Source organism: Cajanus cajan, chromosome 5 (genome assembly GCF_000230855.2).
Source record: "Cajanus cajan strain Asha chromosome 5, NIPB_CcT2T_4, whole genome shotgun sequence".
NCBI classification, from domain to species: Eukaryota; Viridiplantae; Streptophyta; class Magnoliopsida; order Fabales; family Fabaceae; genus Cajanus; species Cajanus cajan.
In genome coordinates this window covers 3,833,787-3,857,245 of record NC_138521.1, presented here as the reverse complement: position 1 = coordinate 3,857,245, position 23,459 = coordinate 3,833,787, and the positions used below count along the sequence as shown (strand labels likewise).

Sequence of the window (23,459 nt, the reverse complement as noted above, 5' to 3'; positions counted from 1 at the left end):
TTAATTTAGTTAAAGTCATCAATAAATTTTATTATTCTCTTTTTTCTTAAATATAATTATTAAATTCTATAAAATAAAAATCTTAATCACGAAATAATAATTTTAATCACTAATTATTGTCAAAAGCTAAATTAAATTAGTTTTAACAAAATTTATTTGTTAATTCATAAATCAGATTATTTTTCTAAAATATAATCCTTGAATTCTACAAAATAAAAAAATTAATTATAAATTAATAATTCTTCACTAATTATTAAATTATCTTTCACAAATTAATTTAATTAATTTAAGAAAATAGATTTAAAATTAGAATTAAACAAATCAAAAAAAAAAAATATATATATATATATATATATATATATATATAAATAAAATTGTTGTGAGAATCTCGAATTACCAATTCTGATTTATCAACAGAAAAGTTTGAAAAGCAATTCATCTTTGTATAGAGAAATCGGATGTCAAAAGTCACATTCAAACCAACAAGTCCAGTGGAGAGATGCTCATTGCAAGAAACTAGAAAGGGACAAACCTTTATGACCATGATGAGTCATCATAAACTCCGAGGGATAAAATGGACATTAACATCTAATAATATAATAATACAAATATTGGCTGTTTTGAGAATAAAGTAATCATCGTTAATCTCATACATTCATTTTAAGTATATCTACCTATGTGTGGTTATTGATTCATTTGTTCCAATTCAGACGCCTAAGAAACCATGTGTTTCTTCCGATTCAAATGGTTCCATTTGTTGATCATTTTTCATGTCTTGGTTGCAACTCCAATCTCCTCATTAACAGATTCCTCAAACCAACTCTACACAAACTTCCTAGATATAGCTAAGAAAGCTGAAGTATTTGATTGGATGGTCAAAATCAGAAGGAAGATTCATGAGAGTCCAGAACTGGGTTATGAGGAATATGAGACGAGTAAACTCATTAGAGAGGAATTGGATAAACTTGGTATCCCCTATAAACACCCTGTTGCAGTCACTGGTGTTATTGGCTTCATTGGGACAGGAACCCCACCTTTTGTTGCGATAAGAGCTGACATGGATGCTCTTCCCATCCAGGTTTAATCAATTTTCTTTCTTTTTCCTGATGTGTTTGAACCAACCAGGGTTTTGGGTGGTTGGACTTGGTTCCATTTGGTTTGGGGATAAGGGTACTGCAATTTTTATTTTATTTTTCTATTTTCATTGATTTGTTGCTGTGTAGGAAATGGTGGAGTGGGAGCACAAGAGTAAGGTACCTGGAAAGATGCACGCGTGTGGTCATGATGCTCATGTCACTATGCTTCTTGGTGCTGCAAAGATTCTTAAACAGCATGAAAAAGAGATTCAGGTTTTACTTTTTTATATTGCTTCCTTTGTTTCCGTTTCTTCTTATCGAAATTTAAACCTGCCGAGAAGTTCATTATTATTTTTGTCTAAATAGGGAACTGTGGTTCTTGTTTTTCAACCAGCAGAGGAAGGGGGTGCAGGGGCTAAGAAAATTTTAGATGCTGGAGCCTTGGAAAATGTTGCTGCTATCTTTGGATTACATGTGGACCCTTACATTTCAGTAGGTGAAGTGGCCTGTGGCTCTGGTCCAATCTTGGCAGGAAGTGGAGTGTTTGAAGCAATAATAAGTGGAAAGGGAGGTCATGCAGCAATTCCCCAAAATTCTATAGACCCTCTATTGGCAGCTTCTAATGTAATTATTAGCTTACAACACCTTGTTTCTCGTGAGGCTGATCCTCTGGAGCCCCGGGTAAATTTGTGAACATTTTTATATGTGATAAGTTCAGATTTTTTTAACGGATGAAATGCCTTGATTTTTAAGGCCTTTACTTGTTTATGGTGTCTTCCTTACATAAAGTATGTCTCCATAGGTTGTGACAGTTGGAAAGTTCCAAGGAGGTGGTGCATTCAATGTTATTCCAGATTATGTCACAATTGGTGGCACCTTCCGAGCTTTTTCTAGAGAAGGATTGGAGCAACTTAAAAAGCGCATTGAGCAGGTTTGTCAAGGAAATACTAGATTCATTTTACATGCATAAACTGAAATCTGAAATTCATGATCTCTTCTGTTATATACAATATCACCTTACAGTAATCATTTTTTTTGGTTGTTATTCCTACTAGCTTGATTATGATTGTATTGGATATTAAAAAGGATGCTACATTAAGAATAACTTGTTAGTTTCCTTTTGTTTCAAACAACTTGTTTTAGTTATTAATATGCAATGGTGAATTTCATATAAGGGTGACAAATGCATCGGATAATTTTTTTTTAGATGGATTGTAATAGATTGGATAAAAATAATTTATTAATTTATTTAGATTTATTAAAAATTTATATAAAAATTTAATTCATTTAAAGTAAAAAAATCCATCAAAATCATCTATTAATTTTTTCATGGATGATATCCAATCCATTTATAAGATAATATTTTAAAAATTAAATAATTTTTATTTTTATAATATTTTATTTTTCTCTCTCTTCCTAATAAGTCACATTCTTAATATATAGTCTTTTAAAATTTACAAAACTTTTTTATGTCAAAATAGTCTTTTAAAATCTCAATCCAATAAATATCTCATATGGTAATCAATAAATTTTAAAAAAGTAATAGATGAATCACTAATCATCCATAAAATTAAATAGATGAATTAAATACAATTCATTATTTATTTTTATTTTAATGGATAGATTAGATGGATTTACTTGTGAATGAATCAGATGGATAATGAATAAATAGATTCATTTATCACTCTTAATTTCATAGGATCAACTATAAACTTGTATGTTTGTAAAGTTAAAAAAAAGGACTCAAATTTCACATTTACATCATATTTGTATCTTATTCATTGTCATATGAAAAACTTGTCAACATATATGAGTAGATTATACAATTTTTATTAGATAGGATCATCTTGAAAACAGGTAAAGGAATAAAGAGGAACTTGACTTTAATCGTGACCTATCAGTAGAATCAAAGTTATAAAAAAGAAGGATGATCCTAACCACAACATGACCTAGACAATATGAAAAGGCATATGAACTTAGAGCATCTTCAATGAGCAACCCCCACTGGAGATGCTCTTATTTAATTAAAATAAAATACAAAAATTACATTAAAATTGAGAAAATGGGTTTAAGTAACTTTTAAGTCCAAAAGGTTGGTAAACCATCCAAATAAAGTTCAATCGCTGTAGCATCTTTAGCCTTGGACTCATTGAGCTCTTCAAGTTATTATTTTTAACTTTTTTATATCTTCTTCTGGTCATTGGGTCTTCCATATTGATTGAAAAGGAGATTTTGAAAATATTGAACCTTGATAAATTCCTATCATCATCTCTCTCACTCTTTGATGTGATTCATCCTTGAGTTAAGCTCATCGTCCTGTTTTGCATCAAGGCAAAAGAATTTATAAGATTAAGTTGAAAAGAAGAATTAAATCCACAATAAGTTCCTTTGACCCTTTTAGAAATTTGCATCTTTGAAAATTCAAATGCATTTTCATTTGATGCTTTGCATTCCTTCTTGAGAAACACTTCTTCAAGTCCCTTCAAAAGAGAATTATTACCAATAAACAAAGGGTTAGAGCATAAAACTTTGCATTCTTTATCTTCCTCTCTCTCCTTTTCCTTCAACTCATTTTCCCTCATCTCTATATCTTTTATTCATTCATTTTCAATTTCTTTTGATTTCTCACACTCTCTTGTTTTTCTCCTTTGGCAGTGTCTATTTGAATATTCCTCTTTTTAAGTGTGTTGCCTTGCACTTCTAGATCTATATGCAAATTCAAGATTATCTAATTTTGCATTTAGGAGCTAGAATTGTGTTTGAAACTCCTTCGTCAACAACTTGAGATTAATATCCATTTCTCCTTTTCCTTCACCCATTATTAAAAATACGACACCTTTTTTTTAGGTTCAAGAAGATAAGAAGGTAAAGGATAAATAACACTTGAATTCAAGAGCTAAAATTCTGAAACCAAATGATATGATTTTTATTAGATAGGATTGTCTTGAAAACAAGTAAAGGAATAAAGAGGAACTTGATCCTAATCGTGACCTGTCAGTAGAACCAAAGTTATCAAAATGAAGCATGACCCTAATCATGACCTATTGGTAAAATCATTACTATAAAGTTCTTATCCAAGAACAAAGGAAAAAACTCTTACATGAGAAACTTACACTTTAATTAATCTTCAATTTTGTCATGGATGCTTACAAAAGGATCATATCTATAGATTAAGATAAACAACTTCTCATTTACATGTAGTAATTTTTCACTAAGCTCCATTAGGAAATAAATTGTCACTAGCAATTATTTTTCAATAGGAAGCCTAAAATCACTCAAAAACTAACTAGGCAATATAAAAAACCATCTAAACTTATTTAATTAAAATAAAATACAAAAATCACATTAAAATTGAGGAAATGGGTTTAAGTAACTTTTAAGTCCAAAAGCTTGGTAAACCATTTAAATAAAGTCCAATCACTTTAGCATCTTTAGCATTTGGTATTGGACTATTGAGCTCTTCAAATTATTATTTTTAACTCTTTTAAATCTTCTTCTAGTCATTGGGTGCATTGAAAATGATATTTGAAAATATTGGATCTTGATATATTCATATGAGTAGATGCATAGGTTACATAAACTTGGGGAACCAAATTCCTGTAAAGTAGTTTTTCTTCGTAGAGCATATAGGCTTGAATTACAAAGGGTGAACCTTAAGATTACTGTAAGAATAATACTGTTGCGTTGTCTTACGGCCTTCAAATCACGGGTCCTAATATTGGAAACAACTTGTTCACTTATGCTAAGGCTGCATATATTTAACCTTTTCTAAGGCCTTGTTTGGAAAATCTTCTCATTAAACACTTATAGAAAAGAAAATAAAAAGGTAAAATGATTCAAGTTTTTTCTACAAGTTAAAATCAACTAGTGCACTTTAACTATACTATTTCATTGAACTTATCCTAAAAGTTAATTTTAACTTACGCATGTTATTTTTGACTTAGGAAAAGTTTCATTCATTTTACCTTGTTAATTTCTTGTCCTATGGTATCTAAATTCCATAGTAATTGGAGCTTACGAGATTTGGTTGCAACTAAAAAAAAATGTTTGCACTTGTTTAGTATTTGTCACCAAATTTGTGGTAGGGGCTACGGCTGATTCATTATGCAGGTTATCATTGGTCAAGCTGCTGTGCAGAGGTGTAATGCAACTGTGGATTTCCTTGATGAAAAGAAACCTTTATATCCTCCAGTAGTAAATAATGGTGACTTGCACAAGCTGTTTGTTGATGTTGCTGGGAATTTGCTTGGCATCAATAAAGTTAATACTTACACAAAACCAGTCATGGCCGCTGAAGACTTTGCGTTCTATCAAGAGGTCATTCCTGGCTACTTCTCCACCCTTGGAGTGAAGAGTGCTTCACCCGAAACGCATCGGTCATTGCACTCACCCTATCTCAAAATCAACGAAGATGCACTTCCTTACGGGGCTGCACTTCATGCATCATTGGCTACTACTTATCTTATTAAGTATCAGCAGGACGTAGCCAAGGTAGACAGGAAATCTAATGATGAATTATAAGTGTTAATAACTATTAAAAGCTAATGTAGTGTAGCAACAATGACCTCAATGTGGCATTGTATTTCACGTTTATTTGTCGCATGATTTAGTGCACTTTTGATTTACCATTTCGGACATTCACTCACTCTAATGTACAAAACATTGAAGTAAGTCTTTTGTTTCATTGAAGTGGTCGTTAGTTACCTTGAACTTAAATTTTTTATAAACACACTGTTAGATCCCAAGTGCCTTCCCTTTAAAATAACTAGATGTTCATTTAGCTAATGGGAAAATGGGAGTAATACTCAGACACAGACAAGGAAAATAAAAATTAAAAGGAAAGATGAAAAAGTTGTTAAATAAGAGAATGGAAAAGGTTAAAAATAATCTAACTTATAAATGAAAATTAGTTATGAATAACTTAAATGAGAAAGATTTTATCCGTTTACTTTTTTACTGTATTTTTTGTATTCTTCAATATGTTGTTACTAAAGAAGCTCGTCTAATATAAGCCTTTTCTAATAACAAGCATTAGCCACCCTAAAAAAAATAGTGTAGGGCAAATTTTTTCCTAAAAGGCAAACACAACTTTATTTTCTTTCCAAACACTATTTAGTTTACTATTCAAACATGTCTGCTGTTTATGACGCCTTTGACAGTGACACTGGTAATCTGGTACCACAACTACTCACAGCAAAATAAGGCCAACAGAGTCAACATGAAATAAAACTATAATTCTGACATCTGTTTATGGTTCGTAGCTCTGGCCTTTGGCATCTTACTATCTTAGTAGCAAGAAAAACCAAGTAGCAGAGATGGAAACTGCAAATTGAAAGAACCACAAACTGAATGCCTATAAATAATAAGCTAGTGCATTTTTGAATGGCCAGAACGATTAATTTGTGTCAATGGTAAGAAATTCCAAAAGGATAACTACAATATTTATTTAACTAATAAGTAATCCAATAAAGTATTAGTCAATATTCTGGCTAATACTTAAATGAAATGTGGTTTAGATTCAATGTCCTACACATCTAAATGCTGGAGAGAGCAACTCAAAATTTCTGCAAAGCAGGAGATTAGATGATGATCATGTGACTAAAATGAAGTTAGCAGATAGCTAACTAACATGCTCCAATCAGCGCTCCTTCAAAGATGCAGCTAAGAAGCCAAGCATTCTTCAAATTCCTAGAGCTTTGGGAGCTATGTCTAAAAGAGGGTCCAAAGCATTAGGTGCAAATTTTCTTGCAAATAAGAAGCAAAGGGAAGTTGGCTGGTTATTGTAAAGACATGTCTGCTCTTGCAAAATTTTCTTGAAGAATTCCTCTTTGATGTCATTCTTCCCAAAGGTAGCTGGATGAGCACCACCCCTTGACCAATCCACATAAGTGAGGCTTCTGTTTGCCAAAAGATGAGGTGTATTAATTGTCAACATTGTCTGGAAATAGTGCTCATCCACATAGCATTTGTGTGGTATGCAGAATTCTTTGAGCTTAGGATAGTAAGTGCTGTCTTCAACTATCCTAACAGCTAGTTCTCGGCTAATTTCAAACCACTGAGACCCCTTACGCCAGTCACTCATGTTGATCTCGGGTGCCATGTTTTCATCATATCGTCCTCTCCCATAAGGACCAGGTTCATCAAATGCACCCATAAAGCTATATCTCGAGCGTGATATGTAACGGTATACAATACTGAAGTTCTGGAGAGGAATGCAGGACTCCGATAGGAGGATAAACCATTCATTTGAGATATCAAGCAATGCATTAGCCAGAAGTCTTCTTTCAGCATCGCACATACTCATCATTCCCCACTCTGCCACCTGTGAAGGATAAGGCTAATTAGAAATCTCTTAAAAACACAAAATATTCAACATTAAACCTATTATTGGTCTAACAATAACTATCAAAACTGAAAAGCATTGCACAATTCAATGAAATTCTCCAGGAGTTGAAGTTGATATTTTGTTTGGTTTTAGAAGCATATTCTTTTGGCTGATAAACAATAGCAGCATATTTAATTGCTGAGTGCAAGTTATTTCGTAATTTCCCCAAACTCCTATCCATCACACACACAGCAATTTTCATGTCCCAGCTCTATAATCTAATTTCAAAAACGTTTGTTTCATTTCCATTTGCCATCATCAAGAAATTCATAAATCATCAGTGTTGTTTGCATTTCAATGTTCTCTTCTAGATTATTTATTAAGTAGGATTTTTAAACCAAGTCTAATGATCAAAAACATGTCACCAGCGTTAATGACTCAATGCTGTACTTCGTAAAAATAAAATGCTGGCAAACTGAATCAATTAACCAACAGTCTTCATTGAATATAATTTTAATTCATAAAAAGAATTTACAGCTAGAATGCTTTAATAAATTGTACAAAATCTATTAAAACATGCACACCCTGCTGAAAAATGAGACAATAATTGTCGGCAGATTATAAGCACAACTAAGTGTAGGTAAATAAAACTATCTCAAGGTGGGGAAAAATTACAATTGACAAAATGATCATTTTTCATAGACATGCTAGCATTAATAGATACTGTTAACTCAAAAACTAAAGTAGTCCTTCCTAAGTAACAGCCACACATGTTTGTGAAGAATCACAAAAATAACAGCCACGCATTTTATGAAGGAATTCAGTTGTCAAATTAACCACCGATGTTTATTCTTCGAAAAATGACTTTCATATACATATTATATGGATAGAGGAAATAGCATAATACAGCTGGAACGCACTCCTTTGAGTCCTTCCTAAGTAAAATCCATAAACAGGCCAAAGCAAAGAAATTCCCCTTTTAACATGATCTAATTCATATATGAAGAACCAGGAATATGACTTTTTCTTTTCCAAAGAGTATCTTATTCCAATATAAAAAAATAACTCAGATTCATGAGTTAGATAATTTCATTTGAATCGGACTTAAAACAGAAAAAAGTACGATATTTGAGTGAAAAACTTGTTTGGGAGAGAATCTCCCAGCTTTATCATATACGTAGAAATACTATACACGGGGCTTCCTATAATTAGGGAAAGAATATTACAAGATCTACAAGACCAAATACATGGTAAGAGTGTCAAAAAGGCTAACCCAACACACCCTCAACCTGCTGATAAACAAGTTGGGTTGGATTGGACCCATTTTTTCATTGAGTTAAAAATCTCAACCAAATCCATCCAGTGATGGATTGGATTGGGTTGATCCGTCAAACAATTAAAAAAATATATAAAAAGTATTTTTTTCTATTTGTCTTAATTTCTTTTTAAATGTTCAATGGGATATGTACTTAATAAATCCATCTATAACATTAAAATAAGTGAACACAAATAGAACCATAAATCAATGTCAATGGGTAAAAGTCAAAGAAAAAATAGGTCAACCCAATGGGTTAAACCAACGAGCCATTGCCAACCCAACCCAAGTCGTCATTTAACCCGTCGGGTTGGTGGGTTATACAGGTTGGGTTATGTAGATTGAAAGGTTAAAAAAGTGTAACCCAACCCAACCTTGTTTGGGGGCGTTATATGGATCAACTTGTAGGGTGAAGAATGAAGATAATAAATTCAATGTCACATATATCCTGCACTAATTGCCGTTCCTATACTTTAGCCATGTATGATAAGAGTTAGTAGTAAAAGTTATGGAGCAATTGAGAGTAGTAGTAAGACGACTGAAAATAATCAAATTGAAAAGAATACCAAAAACCAAAAAGGCAGAATCTAGGGACAAAAGATGGGGGAAAGGAATGGCTTGTCCAGTACCAATGACTTTATTTTGGAACCATATGCAAGAATAATGTGATGAGGATTTTTAGGAGATATTTTTTTACAAAAGAAGGGGTTTAATAGCTATATGATTAGAAGCACCAAAATATAGGGACCAACAACCAAAGATTGAGAGAAACAAATTGTAGAATTACCAACATGAGCAATCATGGCTGAAGATGAGGTCAAAACACTAGAGGACTAAGATACATCAATTGTCTTCTTTGGGAAAGCATGCAGAGAAAACATGTTCTTAGACTAAACCTTTAGGATTATTTTCATATCCTAAAATATCTCCTAGGATTAATTTACATATTTCTCAGTAACTATCATGATTTACTTCTTATTTAAGTACAATTAGGAGTATATTAACTAATATAAATAAGGGTTAGTGTCTTAGTATTCTGAACAAGATCGTTGTATCAAATCATATTCATAATTAGTATAATAGTACATGCATTACTCATGATAAATATTTAATTTTATACAATTAAAATTTATAATAAATAAATATTTTTGAATATATAAATTATAATCAAAATTCATAATAAAAAAAATATCCTTAAATATATAATTTTATATTTTGGATTTATAATGTATAATTTAAATTGTGGTATAAAGATATTTTTAACTGAGAAAATTAAAAATAGATAAGTAAACTATTGAACTTTAATTTAAATATAGAGATAAAAAAAAATAGATTGAAAAGGATAGGCAGTTTAGAAGATCAATTATCAATTATATAGATAAATATAAAAGGAGGGTAATTTGAGCAGTTAAGAAGGGATTTTTTTTGGCTAGTATGCGTCTAGAGAATGAATATTGAGAATCTCTCATTGTCAGAATGGGAAGAGTGAGAGTTTCACTCTCCAACTTGTCATTCATTATTCCATTGTCAAGTTTCCATTTGGTACTGTATTGTAACAAAAAAAATTTCCGCTTCAAATCCTTCTCTTTGTTCCTTGTTGTTTGTCACTTTTACAATGTGAGTTTCGAGCTTAACTCAATTCTACAAAACTGACTTATAAGGTGAGGATTATTTCCCACTTATTTATGTTATTATGATTATTTCATTAGTCAATATGAGATTTCCAACACACACTCTTCACAACCACCATTACATCTCCTATGGTTCCTAACATCAACGTTCTTCTTTAGTAATTAGTTTTTTATATACACTGTGCATTTACTGATGTGTTTCATCTCTTCTGTCAATGATCACATGCGCGATTTTTTCTTAGTGATGAACCAAACCAATGTCGTAGCACGACAAATTTCTTAGCGATTATCTTGATTTTTTCCATATTTAATGAGAATAAGGAGTCTATTAATTAGTATAAATAAGGGTTAGGGCCTTAATCTTTTGAATAAGATCATTGCATCAAATTATTTTCATAATTCAAGGTTATTATCTTTTTCTCTTCTCCTTTCTCTCTTAAACCTTGTAATTGAACACATAAAACATTTGTTCAACATAAACAGGTATGATAGCAAAAGGGGCTTATAGGCCTCTTACATTGAGATTTGTTTCATACTGACCATATATGACACAAAGGAATGGGATCTGACCATCATTTAATATGACCATAATAAATTAGCACCCATCATAAAACTTCATTATAAATAAGGGTGGATGGGTTTAAACACCAATAAATAAATGGCATAGCTATGGCCTATGGCTCAAAATATAGAATTTAGATTTGGATGAAAACATGCCAATGAACAATTGAAAACATGGAAATCCATATAGATAATGCTACTTTCATCATCATGCGAAATATAGCACCTAACATCATGCGAAATTTAAATACAAATTCACATAGAATAAAGCTAGATTATACCTGGCTTGGAATTTGTCTCCTGTAAAAAACTGATGATGGTGGAAAGTCAGCATTATAAGACGGCAGCGAATGAACATAAATAGAATAAAGCTTCTCATGCCCTTTGAAGAACTTCTCCCATAGTGGTGCCATTGGCAAGGGTCCCTTGGTCAAGAACATGAAGGCAATCTTGGGAGTTCTTTTAAAAGGATAACCATTTGTCCTTGGAACAAAAGAAGCACGCCAGAAGAGTTCAGTGTCATTCATGGCATGCCTCAAACTGGATGGAGGCCTAATCCAACTTTCTATGGTTACCGGCTGCTCAAAGCAAGGCTTAAACGCAGACTGTACCAAACCCACATTATGAATACCAAAATGCCTAATCATGTACATGCTAAGAAGCGAAGCACCAATACCAATAACCAAAAAGAGCACAAAGAACTGAAGAAGTCTCAAAGGGAAGGGCCTAGAAGGAGTAGTTCTCAACGCAGCAGGGTCCTTCCCTTCCTCCAACCTAGACTGCATGGTTTTTCCTCTGCTCTCTCCCAATCAAGTTTAGATTCTCAGTACTTGCGTTCCTTCACACATAATCAAATCTCACAAACACCTCATACGCATCAAAAACCTCACTTTTTCACGGCAAAACCAAATCAAAAGAAACGTGTCACACTATTCTAATTTATCTATTACATGGGGCACCCTTCCTTCTTTATTGGGAGAACTAATCACAACCCATCTCAAACAACAGATCAAAACACCAAAGCAAGCTCGAGATCACATCAAATAACGAGGGAAAATCAGCTCCCCACAAAACCAACAAAGCTCGTACCGTTCAAAGACCATAAAGTTTTGACTTTTGAACAAATCAAAAGTTTTTTTTTTCTCGGCGAGGGAAGATTAGAGAGGGGAGAAAAACGAGAAAGAATAAGCAGAGAAGCGTGAGAAGCGCATTACCGTGATGGCATGTTGGGGTATGGTCGAAAGCCAGCTATATACAGAGTTCAATCAACGCCAAAGAAACCCGGTTGAGGAACAAATTGGTGGATCCCTTCACACTTTTCTCCCTCACTCTTGAATTACGCCAGATTTCAATGGAAGTGGGAATTGTGCTATCTCTGCAATCTCTACTCTTTCATTCATCACTGTACAAAAAAACGTGCTTAGTGATTTTTCTAATTTTCCAATTCCTGTTTTAGGCTTTGAATGGAGCCTCATTTAAAGGAATCTTGAAACGGGTACTCCTAGGAGAGAGAAAGATCATTAAAAAGGCTCAAATATATTTTTATTCTTTGAAAAATAAATTTCAAAATTCAATTTTATTCTTTATAAAAATTTAATATGTTTTTATTTCTACATTTGTTTATCCAAATTCCAATTTTATAACCAATAGATCTAACTCAGTTGTTGTTTAAATTTAATAGATTAAAGATTTTCAAATCATATGAATGTAGTTGTATTGAATATTTTGGAATGATAATCTTGTTCATATGGTAAGTAAGATTGTTTACTATAAAAAAATATACATGTAATTTTTAAAAAAATATATATGAAAAAATATTGCTCTTCATTAAAGTTGTATATTTTTAACCTCTAAAATAGCATATGTCTACTTAAGGTTATGTTAATTTTTTATGGGGTTATAACCGAATTTGAATACGATCCCAAAAACATACTCACAGTAACATGGTGGTTTGAAACCTAAGATAATTCATTAAGTTCAAAGATTTTTGTCGGTTACTTTGGGAGTTTAAGTTGTTGGTGTCATTTGGGGTTTGGTTCGGTTCGGCCCACATCATTGTCGTTGGTTTTTAGTTTTTTAGTTTTTACCAATTTATGCGGTCTATTATATTAATGGGTACAAGTGTTGGCGATTTCATTAATGCCTATGTTGTTGGAAATTATAATTATCTGCAAGCACATGTTGATCGTTGGCAATTCCCCACAATACCCATATTGTGTGCTGTATTGTAATTTAATTTTCTTAATTGGTTTATTTAGTTTCATTGATTCCTCATTAATAATTTGTAACCAAGTTCTTTAATTAGGGATGGAGCGGTTTCTAGAGAGAGTAACTTGTTGATGATGGGTCAGTGTAGGGTTCAGTTCGATTCTGGTTTGTTTTGTTTCTTTCTGAGCGTTTTTCACCAATGATGATGTTACAACTTACAAGGGTTCGTGCTTCGTGGGGCCACCAAACTTTTTCAACCCATTAAGTTTCCATTCGCCATCACCAGATTATTCTTTTCCTTTCCTTCAACGTTTTCATGGTGATGATGCCAACGTTCAATTTAAGATTCTTGGGTTAAAACGGGAAAAATGATCATATTCTTGTTCCTTAATTTATGGTTCAAGTATGCTGTTTCCAAAAAGTAAGCTCAAGTGCATTTAGAATTTCTGTAACATGAAATTACTGTATATTTCACTTATTTTAAAACCATTTCAGTCCTTTAAAATGAAGAGGACACTTTACTTGATAAAATGCAATGCACCAAAAATTGTGCTAAAATTAAATGCATGTAAAATAATTATTGTTTAAAAATTTTCTAAAAAATCAAAAGTATTAAATATTCTTAAATTTAAATATCATTTCACTCTATTAATATATTACTTAATTATAGAGATGAAATATTATGTATTATTCATGTAAAACAATTTTATATAATTATTTAATCATAAATTGATTTTTAAAATAATTATCTTAAAAGTTGTGATAATTGTGACTTTTTATTGGTTGACAGTGTAAAATTTTTTGCATTAATGATGTATAAGCATTAAATTTTTAATTATATTTTTTTGATTCAATTGAGTATCACAATTGTGTGATTTTAATTTTCTAAATTTAAATTTCATGAATTGATATCTGTATTATTTTGGTTCCTTTTTCAAAGTCTTTTGTTGAATATTTCATAAAGTTTATTAACATAACAATAAATGCATTATTTGCCAATAATGGTAATGGTGACCATAATAATAATGATGACATTAAAAGTGATAGTGAAAGTAGGAGTGGTAGTAAGTCATATAAGATGAAATTTGAATCAACTCTTATATATTAAACTTTCTTAAGAAAGTTGGTTAAGAGCATAACCCAACTTTACAAAATTAACTTATAAGGTGAGAGTTGACTTTTATTTATATATTATTTAATTATCTTATTTATAATTGATGTGAAACTTAAGTTTTTCCAATACACTTTCTTACATCTAGTATTATAGGACTTGGTACGTAAATAAATGGTAGGTGACCTTTTAATGATCTAGGATAGATGCAACTTGAGTTTTTTTCCCAATAAACTCCTTCAAATTCAACACGATTAGACTTGATGTATGTATCAATGATAGATGACCCTTTTAAAATAAATATAGATAACTCTGCTACCATTTTAAGATAGTAAATTAAGAGTTTAATTCAACCTTATAAAATTGACTTGAAAAATGAGGGTTACCTCCCATTTATATACTCTTTAATTGTTTTATTTATAATTAATGTGAGGTTTGGATTTTTCTTAAATAAACACGAACCTCCATCTCAAATAAGAGTGTTTTTAGGGTCTTTTTTTCGACAAGAAAATTTTTACTTTTAAGATTTTTTTTAAACTTATTATCTAATTTAGTTTTTATTTATCTTAATTATCAATAAATAAAAATAATATTATGTTATAATATAAACTAGTTGTTTTACTTGTTTGATGCATAGTATATTTAATATTCATTTAAAATTTTAAAAATAAATAATATGTCTCCCATCTCACCATGAACCTATACAATTCTTTTCTATTAATAGTTTTAGATAAGAAAGTTAGATGATTTTAAATAAGGAAGTCAAATAGGGAAATCAAAATAATATCAACTTAAATAATCATGTTCAATATGTTAAAATTATTACATATTAAATACATAGAAGAAGTCATATAAAAAAAGAAGATAATGAAGTTCAAAAAGGTAAAAGGATAAATGAATAAGAAGGATGGATAACAATTGTTTGCAACTCTTGTTAGGAAAAAAATATATATTGCAACATACATGAATTTATACATATTACAATTAAATAGTTTAAATTTATCATTGGTTATGATTACTTAACACATATTTTATTTTTTGTGAATAACTTTAATATATCAATTATTCAAGAATTGTGAATTTATAATGTTTAGAGGTAAATTATCCTTAACAAATAATTTTCATCATGAATTTATATGACTTAAATTTATAATTGGTTGTAATTACTTGATGTGTGCCTAAATTTTTGTATTGAAAAAATGTGTTTGAGATTAAGCGGGAAAATAGAATGAAAGACTATCTTGGATTTATTATTATTAAGATTTTTTATCATAAATTTAAAATATAATTTATACGATTTATACAAATTTTAAATATGACTTATCTCATTTTTCTTTGACTTGAGACATTAATTTGACCATAATTTATCTTAATTTGTGAAAAGTTAAAATTAGTTTATAACTCATCTTTTTAAGTAACATTAATTTGTAGAAAGGCAAAATAGTCATTCATGTTTATATAACACAAGATTATTTTTATTTATTAAAAAAATATTTTTAAAATATTAAAATTCATAAAAAAAAATATAATAAATAAAATTTAATTTATACATGAAGTTGAAAAACTCTCTAAAAAATTTATTGTAAAAAAAAGGTCCTAAAAACACTCTTATGTAAAATAATCATTCATATTTTATATATATAAATGTTGAATTTATATACAAGATTTTAATTAAATAGCGGTATTAATTTTGATATTTTTAAATTTATGTATGATATTATGATATATATATATATATATATATATATATATATATATATATATATATATATAAAGCGTAAACAATCACGTTAATTTATTTTTATGAATTATTTATTTAATTTAATGTTTATAAATAAAAGATTATTCAAAATTTAAGTTAATATATTTATCTTTAATAAATGATATAAATAAATATAATTAAAATATTACTATTTTTATTTTTAATCGAATTGACCCACCGATTTACAACCTTTTTTTTTTTTTCAGACCGATTTGTTGTAAATGAAACAGTTAAACCTTTTGGCCCACTTTTGTTATGTGAGACGGTATATACTATATATTGGCCCATTTTTAATGAGTTTGTGACAAGTGGACCATACGGGCTTAATTCATTTGTGACCTCTATTAATATTATCAATAAATAAATAATTATAACAAGATAGCCATCGTATCATATTATTTACCAGCCACCAAACAATTTTTTAAAACTTATGTGCTACATCATGCCTTGACTACAATTATCAGAAAGATCAGTTTTTTTTAGTAATTTTAATTGGTTCATACCAATATAAATTTTATCTCAAGAAATTTAATGATTCAAAGTGAGTGTGAGATATCAATTTTGGTAGCACTCATAAATATTATTAATCAATGTAGTTATTTTTATTATATTTTTTGTTTGTACTGCATAAAAAAATTATTTATCCACAAGTTTATAATTGATTAGTTGTTTTAATAATTTTTACAAAAGTTTAACATAGGAAAAATCCTAATTAGATTCTCTTCTTTTCCCATTTATCTTAACACCTAATTAACTATCTTTTTTTTCTTTATATTTTCAATATAAATTGCGATATTTCAAAATAGAATACTATATATAAACTAGATTTTAACTTATTATAACAGTTGATAAAAACTTAAATTTTATAATATTGTCGAATCTAATAAATTAACAAATTTAATCACATTTAATAAAAACTTAAATTTTATAATATTGTCGAATCTAATAAATTAACAAATTTAATCACATTTAATGAATAAAAAAAATTGTTTTATTATGCGGCAAATCTAATGCTCCCAAGATCATTTTTATTAATATTAAAATAATGTTTAATCAAACATAAATAAATCCTTATTTGTCTGTTTTAAGATATTGTATGAACTATATTCATAAATCAAACAAGAATATTGTTCATATTAATAATATTTATTATACAATTTTCATAATTAAAATGTAATATTACCTCCATATTTTATATGTCTTTTAATTTTTTTACATATGAGTCAATAAATGTAATAAATTTCCTTGATCTCAACAGAATAATTATGAAGTTTTTAAAAAAAATTATTTCATCACAATATTATAGATCCTTTCATCTTTTATTTTCATAATAAATTATGTGTAAATTCATTAAAAATGAAATGAAAAGAAAGGGTATAATTGATAAATGAATAATTAATGTTATCTTAAAATTTAAAAATAAAATAAATAATAACAAAAATGGTTCAAAAATCCGAAAATTAAAAAGGAACTGTGAGAGCAATATGTTTCAAAACTAAAAGATGAATGGAAAAAATAGATATGCAAATAATATAATAAATTGATTTATTTTATTTTGTAATCATAACTTCATTAAAAAATTTGATAATTAATATTTTTAAAATTTAATTAAAAAATATAGTATTTACAATGAATTATAAATTGATAAATATTTTATTTTTTAATATATTTTCAATATGTTCAAATCATATTTTTAGATTAGAATACATGTATACCACGAGTATATTACATCTAGTATATATGTAAATGAGACATGAACAAGTATTAGTTGTTGATCATATGTAATTAAATTTCATACGTTAATATTATTTATTATACAATTTTGATAATTAAATAAGAATTTTGATATTATGTAATAACATGTTATTTATTGATTCACAGAAAGAATATGTTATTTATTATACAGTTTTGATAATTAAATATTTCTTTTAGAAATAAGTAATCACAATAAATATTATATTTTATGCTCTATTTTTTAAATTAATTACTTTAAAATACTAACAAACAAATTTTGAGAGAACAACTAATTTTCTCTCCTCAGATAAGCATTCCATTAGAAGGATTTTTAACGACAAGAGAATTAATGTGTGTGGCTTGTGCTTCCTCCTCAATGAAGCATTCTTATCATGGTTAGTGAAGCATTCCATCATACCATCAAAATCAAAATAAATCATAATATTTCTTTCTCATCTTGTGTGGGAATATGCGAACCTTTTTTATTATTGTTGATGGAGACTTGGAGTTTATGATAGCCATTGAATTTAATCAAAATTAATGAATCTAATCACATTTAATGATTAATTAAATTACTTACACTAATGATAACATTAAATATTACTTTAATAATTGTGCTCAATTTTTTACGGGTATTAAAAATGACTTGGTCTGAATTTTCAAAAAAAAAAGTAGCTTAGGACAATTGAATCACTAATTTTTAGGTTTGAATTTAATGGAGTCTATTTTGCTCATAATTTTTTAATTTTTTAATAATTAAAAGTTTAGGTGAGTTGGATATCAGAATTCACCATAATTATACTATATCTCATATGAGCACTTATGATGATACTTATAAATCTTTCATCAACAAAGTTTAACATTAACAACAAGAATCAAACTCGTATTTTTTAAAATACGAGTTTATTCTTTACAAAATGAACCATTTTTTATTAACTAATTTTTAAATAAAAAAATAAAAAAAAATGGATCAATTTAACTTAATTCAACAAGTCAATTTAGATGATAAAAAGAGTAACCAGTAAGAAAATTGGACAAGGCCAACCAAGCTAGCTGACATGCATACACTATTAGCTTGTGTGAGCCAACTATTATCATTTTTGACAACTTTAATTTCTTTTAGTTGTTAAAAGATATTTTGCGAACAATAATAATTAAAAAAAATTATACATATTATATAGTTAAATTTAAAATAAATTCAAATGAGTGTATTATCGTAAGTGAAAACAAGTTGATAGAATGATAGGAACTTCTTTTTTCATCTCATGCTGCCAGGATGAAAAAAGGAAAGAGAAAGATGAAATTTCTCTTGATTTTGTCATAACAGGCTTTGGCAGGAGGCCTGCACAACAAGTTATTAACGTAGAGTATATTTTAAACTATAATTATGAAAATATGATTCAGTCCTTTAAATTTTCTAATAACATGTATAATAAATAAATATTATATTATATTTCATAACTATATATATATATATTATAAAAAATTTAATTGAGAAAAAAATACCTTTTATTTATAACTAGTAAGTTACTCATTTTTACGTACACCATTTTTTTTTATTTATTTGTGAAATAAATATTCCTTAAATATTTTTACATTAAATGAGAATAAAACATTAACATCAAATGTACAAAGGAATAAATACAATGTAAAATTTTATATTAGTCTCAAATAGAATTTATATTTATGAATTATTATAATATCACAAAAAATACTCATTCTAATTCTAGTAACGAACATTTAATCGAAGAATGTATAATATCATACAAAATCAATGTTTTTAAAATTGGAAAGAACATTAGGGATGATTAACGATCAGGTACGGTCAATTTTGGGTCAATATAGCTCAAATTGACATAACCCACTGATTGCATTATTTAGACTTAAACTCGACCGAATGACTTATCAATTTAGGCGGACCTCGATTTGAGTGAATTTCGGTTGTAATGGATGATTTTGTATGATAGAAATGTATTGGACTTTGAATCATTTAATTGGCCTAGATAAAACTTATAATCAATTTATTATCTCTTTCTTTTCAATTCTTGTATCCTTCTTTATACATTTAACAATTCAAATAGTATTTAGTTCGTTTAGACTCAAAATGAATAAAATTATTCAAGTTTCAAATAATTTATTTAAATATTATAATATTTTTTTTAACTACATGATATGAAAAAAGGAAGTTACAAACTACCCCCTTAACTAGAGTTTTTGTGTATCAACAATAAAGATTAAAGATGAATCAAAATAAGCTTAACTTTTAGGTCTGAATGATAATTACTTTGACATTTATTTTATTTGGACAGTTGGATTCGAATACTAATGGATCCAAAAATTCAAACCAAGTCCGATCAAGATTAACCATTATAAGTCATGTTTTTAACTCACCTAAACCGTAATGGAGTACCATGAGTCCAACAATCGCTAACACATTCGAGTCAACTCACTTACTTTTTTTTTTTCTATCGATTTTTTTGGTTTTGGGTTGGTGCTCACCCCTACCAGATATTGAATCAACCTAAGCATTGATTCAAGATTCAATGGTTTAACCGTGATCAAATTGATATTAATAAAATAATAATAATAATTATTATTAATATAAAATTATTATTAAATAAATATAATTTTATAAAACTAAAAATTAAAATAAAATATTATTTATAGATTCTTAACCTTTAATGTGTACGTAAAATTTTAAACTATATATAATATAATATTTAAGTTTAAATTTTGATAAAATATAACAATGTCTATTAATAATAACAAGTTTACACTTAGAATCATAGTTTTAAAAATCGAACCGGTCATCGAACCAGTTAAGGTATTGGGTCAGTGGGTCAAAGGTTGAACCGGTGGGTCACTGGTTGAACCGCATGACTCGATTTTTATTTATTTTTATTAAAAAATATTCATATTAAATATATTTATACTTATAAATTTTAATAAATTCATATCTTATTTTAAATTTAAATTCTTTTATCTTATTTAAAATTATTTTTATTTTTATTTTGTAAAAAAATATATAAAAAAATTACATGTTAAACGGTATATTAATACAAATTAAAAATAGAAATAATATGTACATATATAATATGCTTGCAATTAATATCACAAAATAATATATGTAATATTTACATAGATATTGAATTATTAAATATATAATTTAAAATTAATAATATATTATAAAAGTTATTTAAGTTGTATATATTGCAAACAAATATATTAGAACAAGTAGTCATTGTTATATTTAATAAGACTCCTTGCTTTTTCATTAAGAGATTCAATTTTCATTATTATTTTTGTGATTTATGGTCCCTTAAAAAGTTTTAAAAAAAAAAAAAAAAAGTGGTTGAACCGGTTTGACCCACCGGTTCACCGGTTGAACCGGAAAATTGACCGGTTTAATCCGGTTTGAAACGGGTCGACTGCATAACCGATCCAACTTCAGATTCGGACCGGCTGGACCACCGGTTCCCGGTCCAACCGGTCCGACCGGCCGGGTCGGTCCGGGTTTTAAAACACTGCTTAGAATAAAATGTACCAAATTAATAAAATATAAACTATAAAAATTCACTTGATTGGTTCAAACTGGTTTGACCTTTTTTTAATCGATTTTGACTGATTCTACAAATTTTTTTACCGATTTAATGCAAATTGATTCTTTAGGCCACTCAAACTAGTTTACGACTAGTTCTTGGTCGACCAGGGTGTAACTAACTGCTTCGATCTGGTTTTCAAAACTATGTACGGGATGTAAACACCATACTCTATGCACTTAGACAAATGAGTTATAGAAATTTATCCACAAAATTGTTAATATCATATTAACATGCACAATATTGTATTCTTTCAACACCGAAAAAAAAATATTGTATTCTTCAATTAACTACCTTGAAGATTAAACTATAAAAATATATCAAGTGATCAACTCCTATATATTAAACATGAACTTTTATCTTGCGTGAGAGTGTATTCAGGGAGTATTATTTTAATGAGCGTAAGAATTTTTTGATCTTCTTATCTAATTCAATTTTTATTTATCATAATTATTTATGAATTAAGTATTAATATTTTAAAATAACTTATCAATAAATAATTTTTTTTATTACAATACAAATTATTTATCATAAATCTAAAATATAATTTATATTTTTAAAAAATTTATATATACTAATTTTAAATATAATTTATATATTTAAACATGAAACATAATTTATTTTAAATTTTAATTGTATACAATAAATATGTTTGTGCATTGTCCATGCGCTAAAATATTAGTAAAGAGAATAAAGTAGTTATAAATGATAGTTGAACTTCCAATCAAATACTTTATTCTTTTTAGCCATGCACACTTTAGTCTTTAGCATCATATTCATGCTAGAGATAAGACAAATTATTTATGTAAAATTCGTGATAGATAAGTAATGTATTTGAGTTTGTTAAAGTGTGATTATACAGTAATGATTAATACACAACTAAAAATAACATAAAGTAATTCAAGAGTTCAGAAAATATATTTAAATTTATCAATTTAGGTAAGATGAATTATTATAAGATAAAAGAATAACATTTTAGAGAACTAAAAAATAACTTACAACTAAAATTTCAATGGTTTAGGACAAATATATTAAGATCACATATATGAAATGCAAATAAAAATCAAATATGAAAAAAATTGAAATGTTAGTTTATAGGATAGCTAATTTTGCATAGATATAGATTAAAGTGATTATCAAATTTAATAAATAAATATATGCTTTAGATTTTGATGAGTAAGAGATGTGCAAAATGCATGTCTCACTATAAACTAAAAGAAAAGAGTATTTAAGTTCTATAAACTAAGTTCTTTTACATATAAACTCTCTAAGTTTTAGTTTTATCGCATTATTGATAATTTCTCAATAAGATTGATAATTGATTTTATAGTTATAAAGCTAAAGTTTGAATCCTAAATTTTGATAACTAAACCACTAATTTTCATGTTTGAAATTTATTTGGTCTATTTCACTCATATTTTGTTTTATAAATACAAGCTTGGATGAGTTGAATCTTAAGAATTACTGGAGTTTGGAAAGACCTCAAGACTCTATAAACACATAAAAATACTTATAAAATTTTCACCAAAGTTTCCACATCGATAGTGAGAATCAAACCCACACTTTTTTAAGTTATGATTTCATTCCTTACAAACTAAATCAATCTTTGTGAATTTAGTTTTTTTAAAATTTAAATAAAATTAAAAAATAAAATAAAATGAGCCAATTTGAGTCAACCAGACAAATGAATTTGAAAAATGAGTGGCTTATAAGAAGATTGGACAAGACCAACCTAAATCCTAAACCCTAAATATATACTATTAGCTTGTGCCAGCCAATTATATCTATTTGAAAACTTTAATTTCTTTTAGTTGTTAAAATATATTTTATAAATAATAATAATGATATAAAGTTTATAAATAAAATATATAGTTAAATTTAAAATAAACCCATGAGTGTATTATCATAAGTTGGAACAAGTTAATAAAATAATAAGAACTTCTTTTTTCACTCTGTGACACCCTTACTACCCCAAAACATATAACGAAATAATATAACAAAATTAAAGAAAATAAACTTTTGAAATTGGTAAAAGGGTTCACATAACAAAAATTCAATACACCACATTAATAGAAATATCAAACCTAAAATACAAGAGTTTCTAAAATTGTTTTCAAAATAATATTACAGAATTTTC

General features: G+C 28.0%; 2 protein-coding genes across 2 annotated transcripts; one reads left to right on the top strand and one right to left on the bottom strand.

Annotated features, from left to right (window-relative positions):
- The first annotated feature begins 658 nt into the window (after positions 1–658).
- LOC109808266 (IAA-amino acid hydrolase ILR1-like 4) lies at positions 659–5,765 on the top strand. Its single transcript, XM_083074755.1, has 5 exons — positions 659–1,078; positions 1,224–1,349; positions 1,443–1,757; positions 1,879–2,007; positions 5,187–5,765. The coding sequence occupies exons 1-5, from the start codon at positions 725–727 to the stop codon at positions 5,595–5,597; spliced, it is 1,335 nt and encodes a 444-aa protein (XP_082930881.1). The 5' UTR covers positions 659–724; the 3' UTR covers positions 5,598–5,765.
- Positions 5,766–6,495: 730 nt separating this feature from the next.
- LOC109809523 (glycosyltransferase BC10) lies at positions 6,496–12,396 on the bottom strand. The gene is made up of 2 exons (XM_020372857.3): positions 11,190–12,396; positions 6,496–7,398 (listed from the first exon to the last, which is right to left on the bottom strand). The coding sequence occupies exons 1-2, from the start codon at positions 11,691–11,693 to the stop codon at positions 6,757–6,759; spliced, it is 1,146 nt and encodes a 381-aa protein (XP_020228446.1). The 5' UTR covers positions 11,694–12,396; the 3' UTR covers positions 6,496–6,756.
- Positions 12,397–23,459: the final 11,063 nt, after the last annotated feature.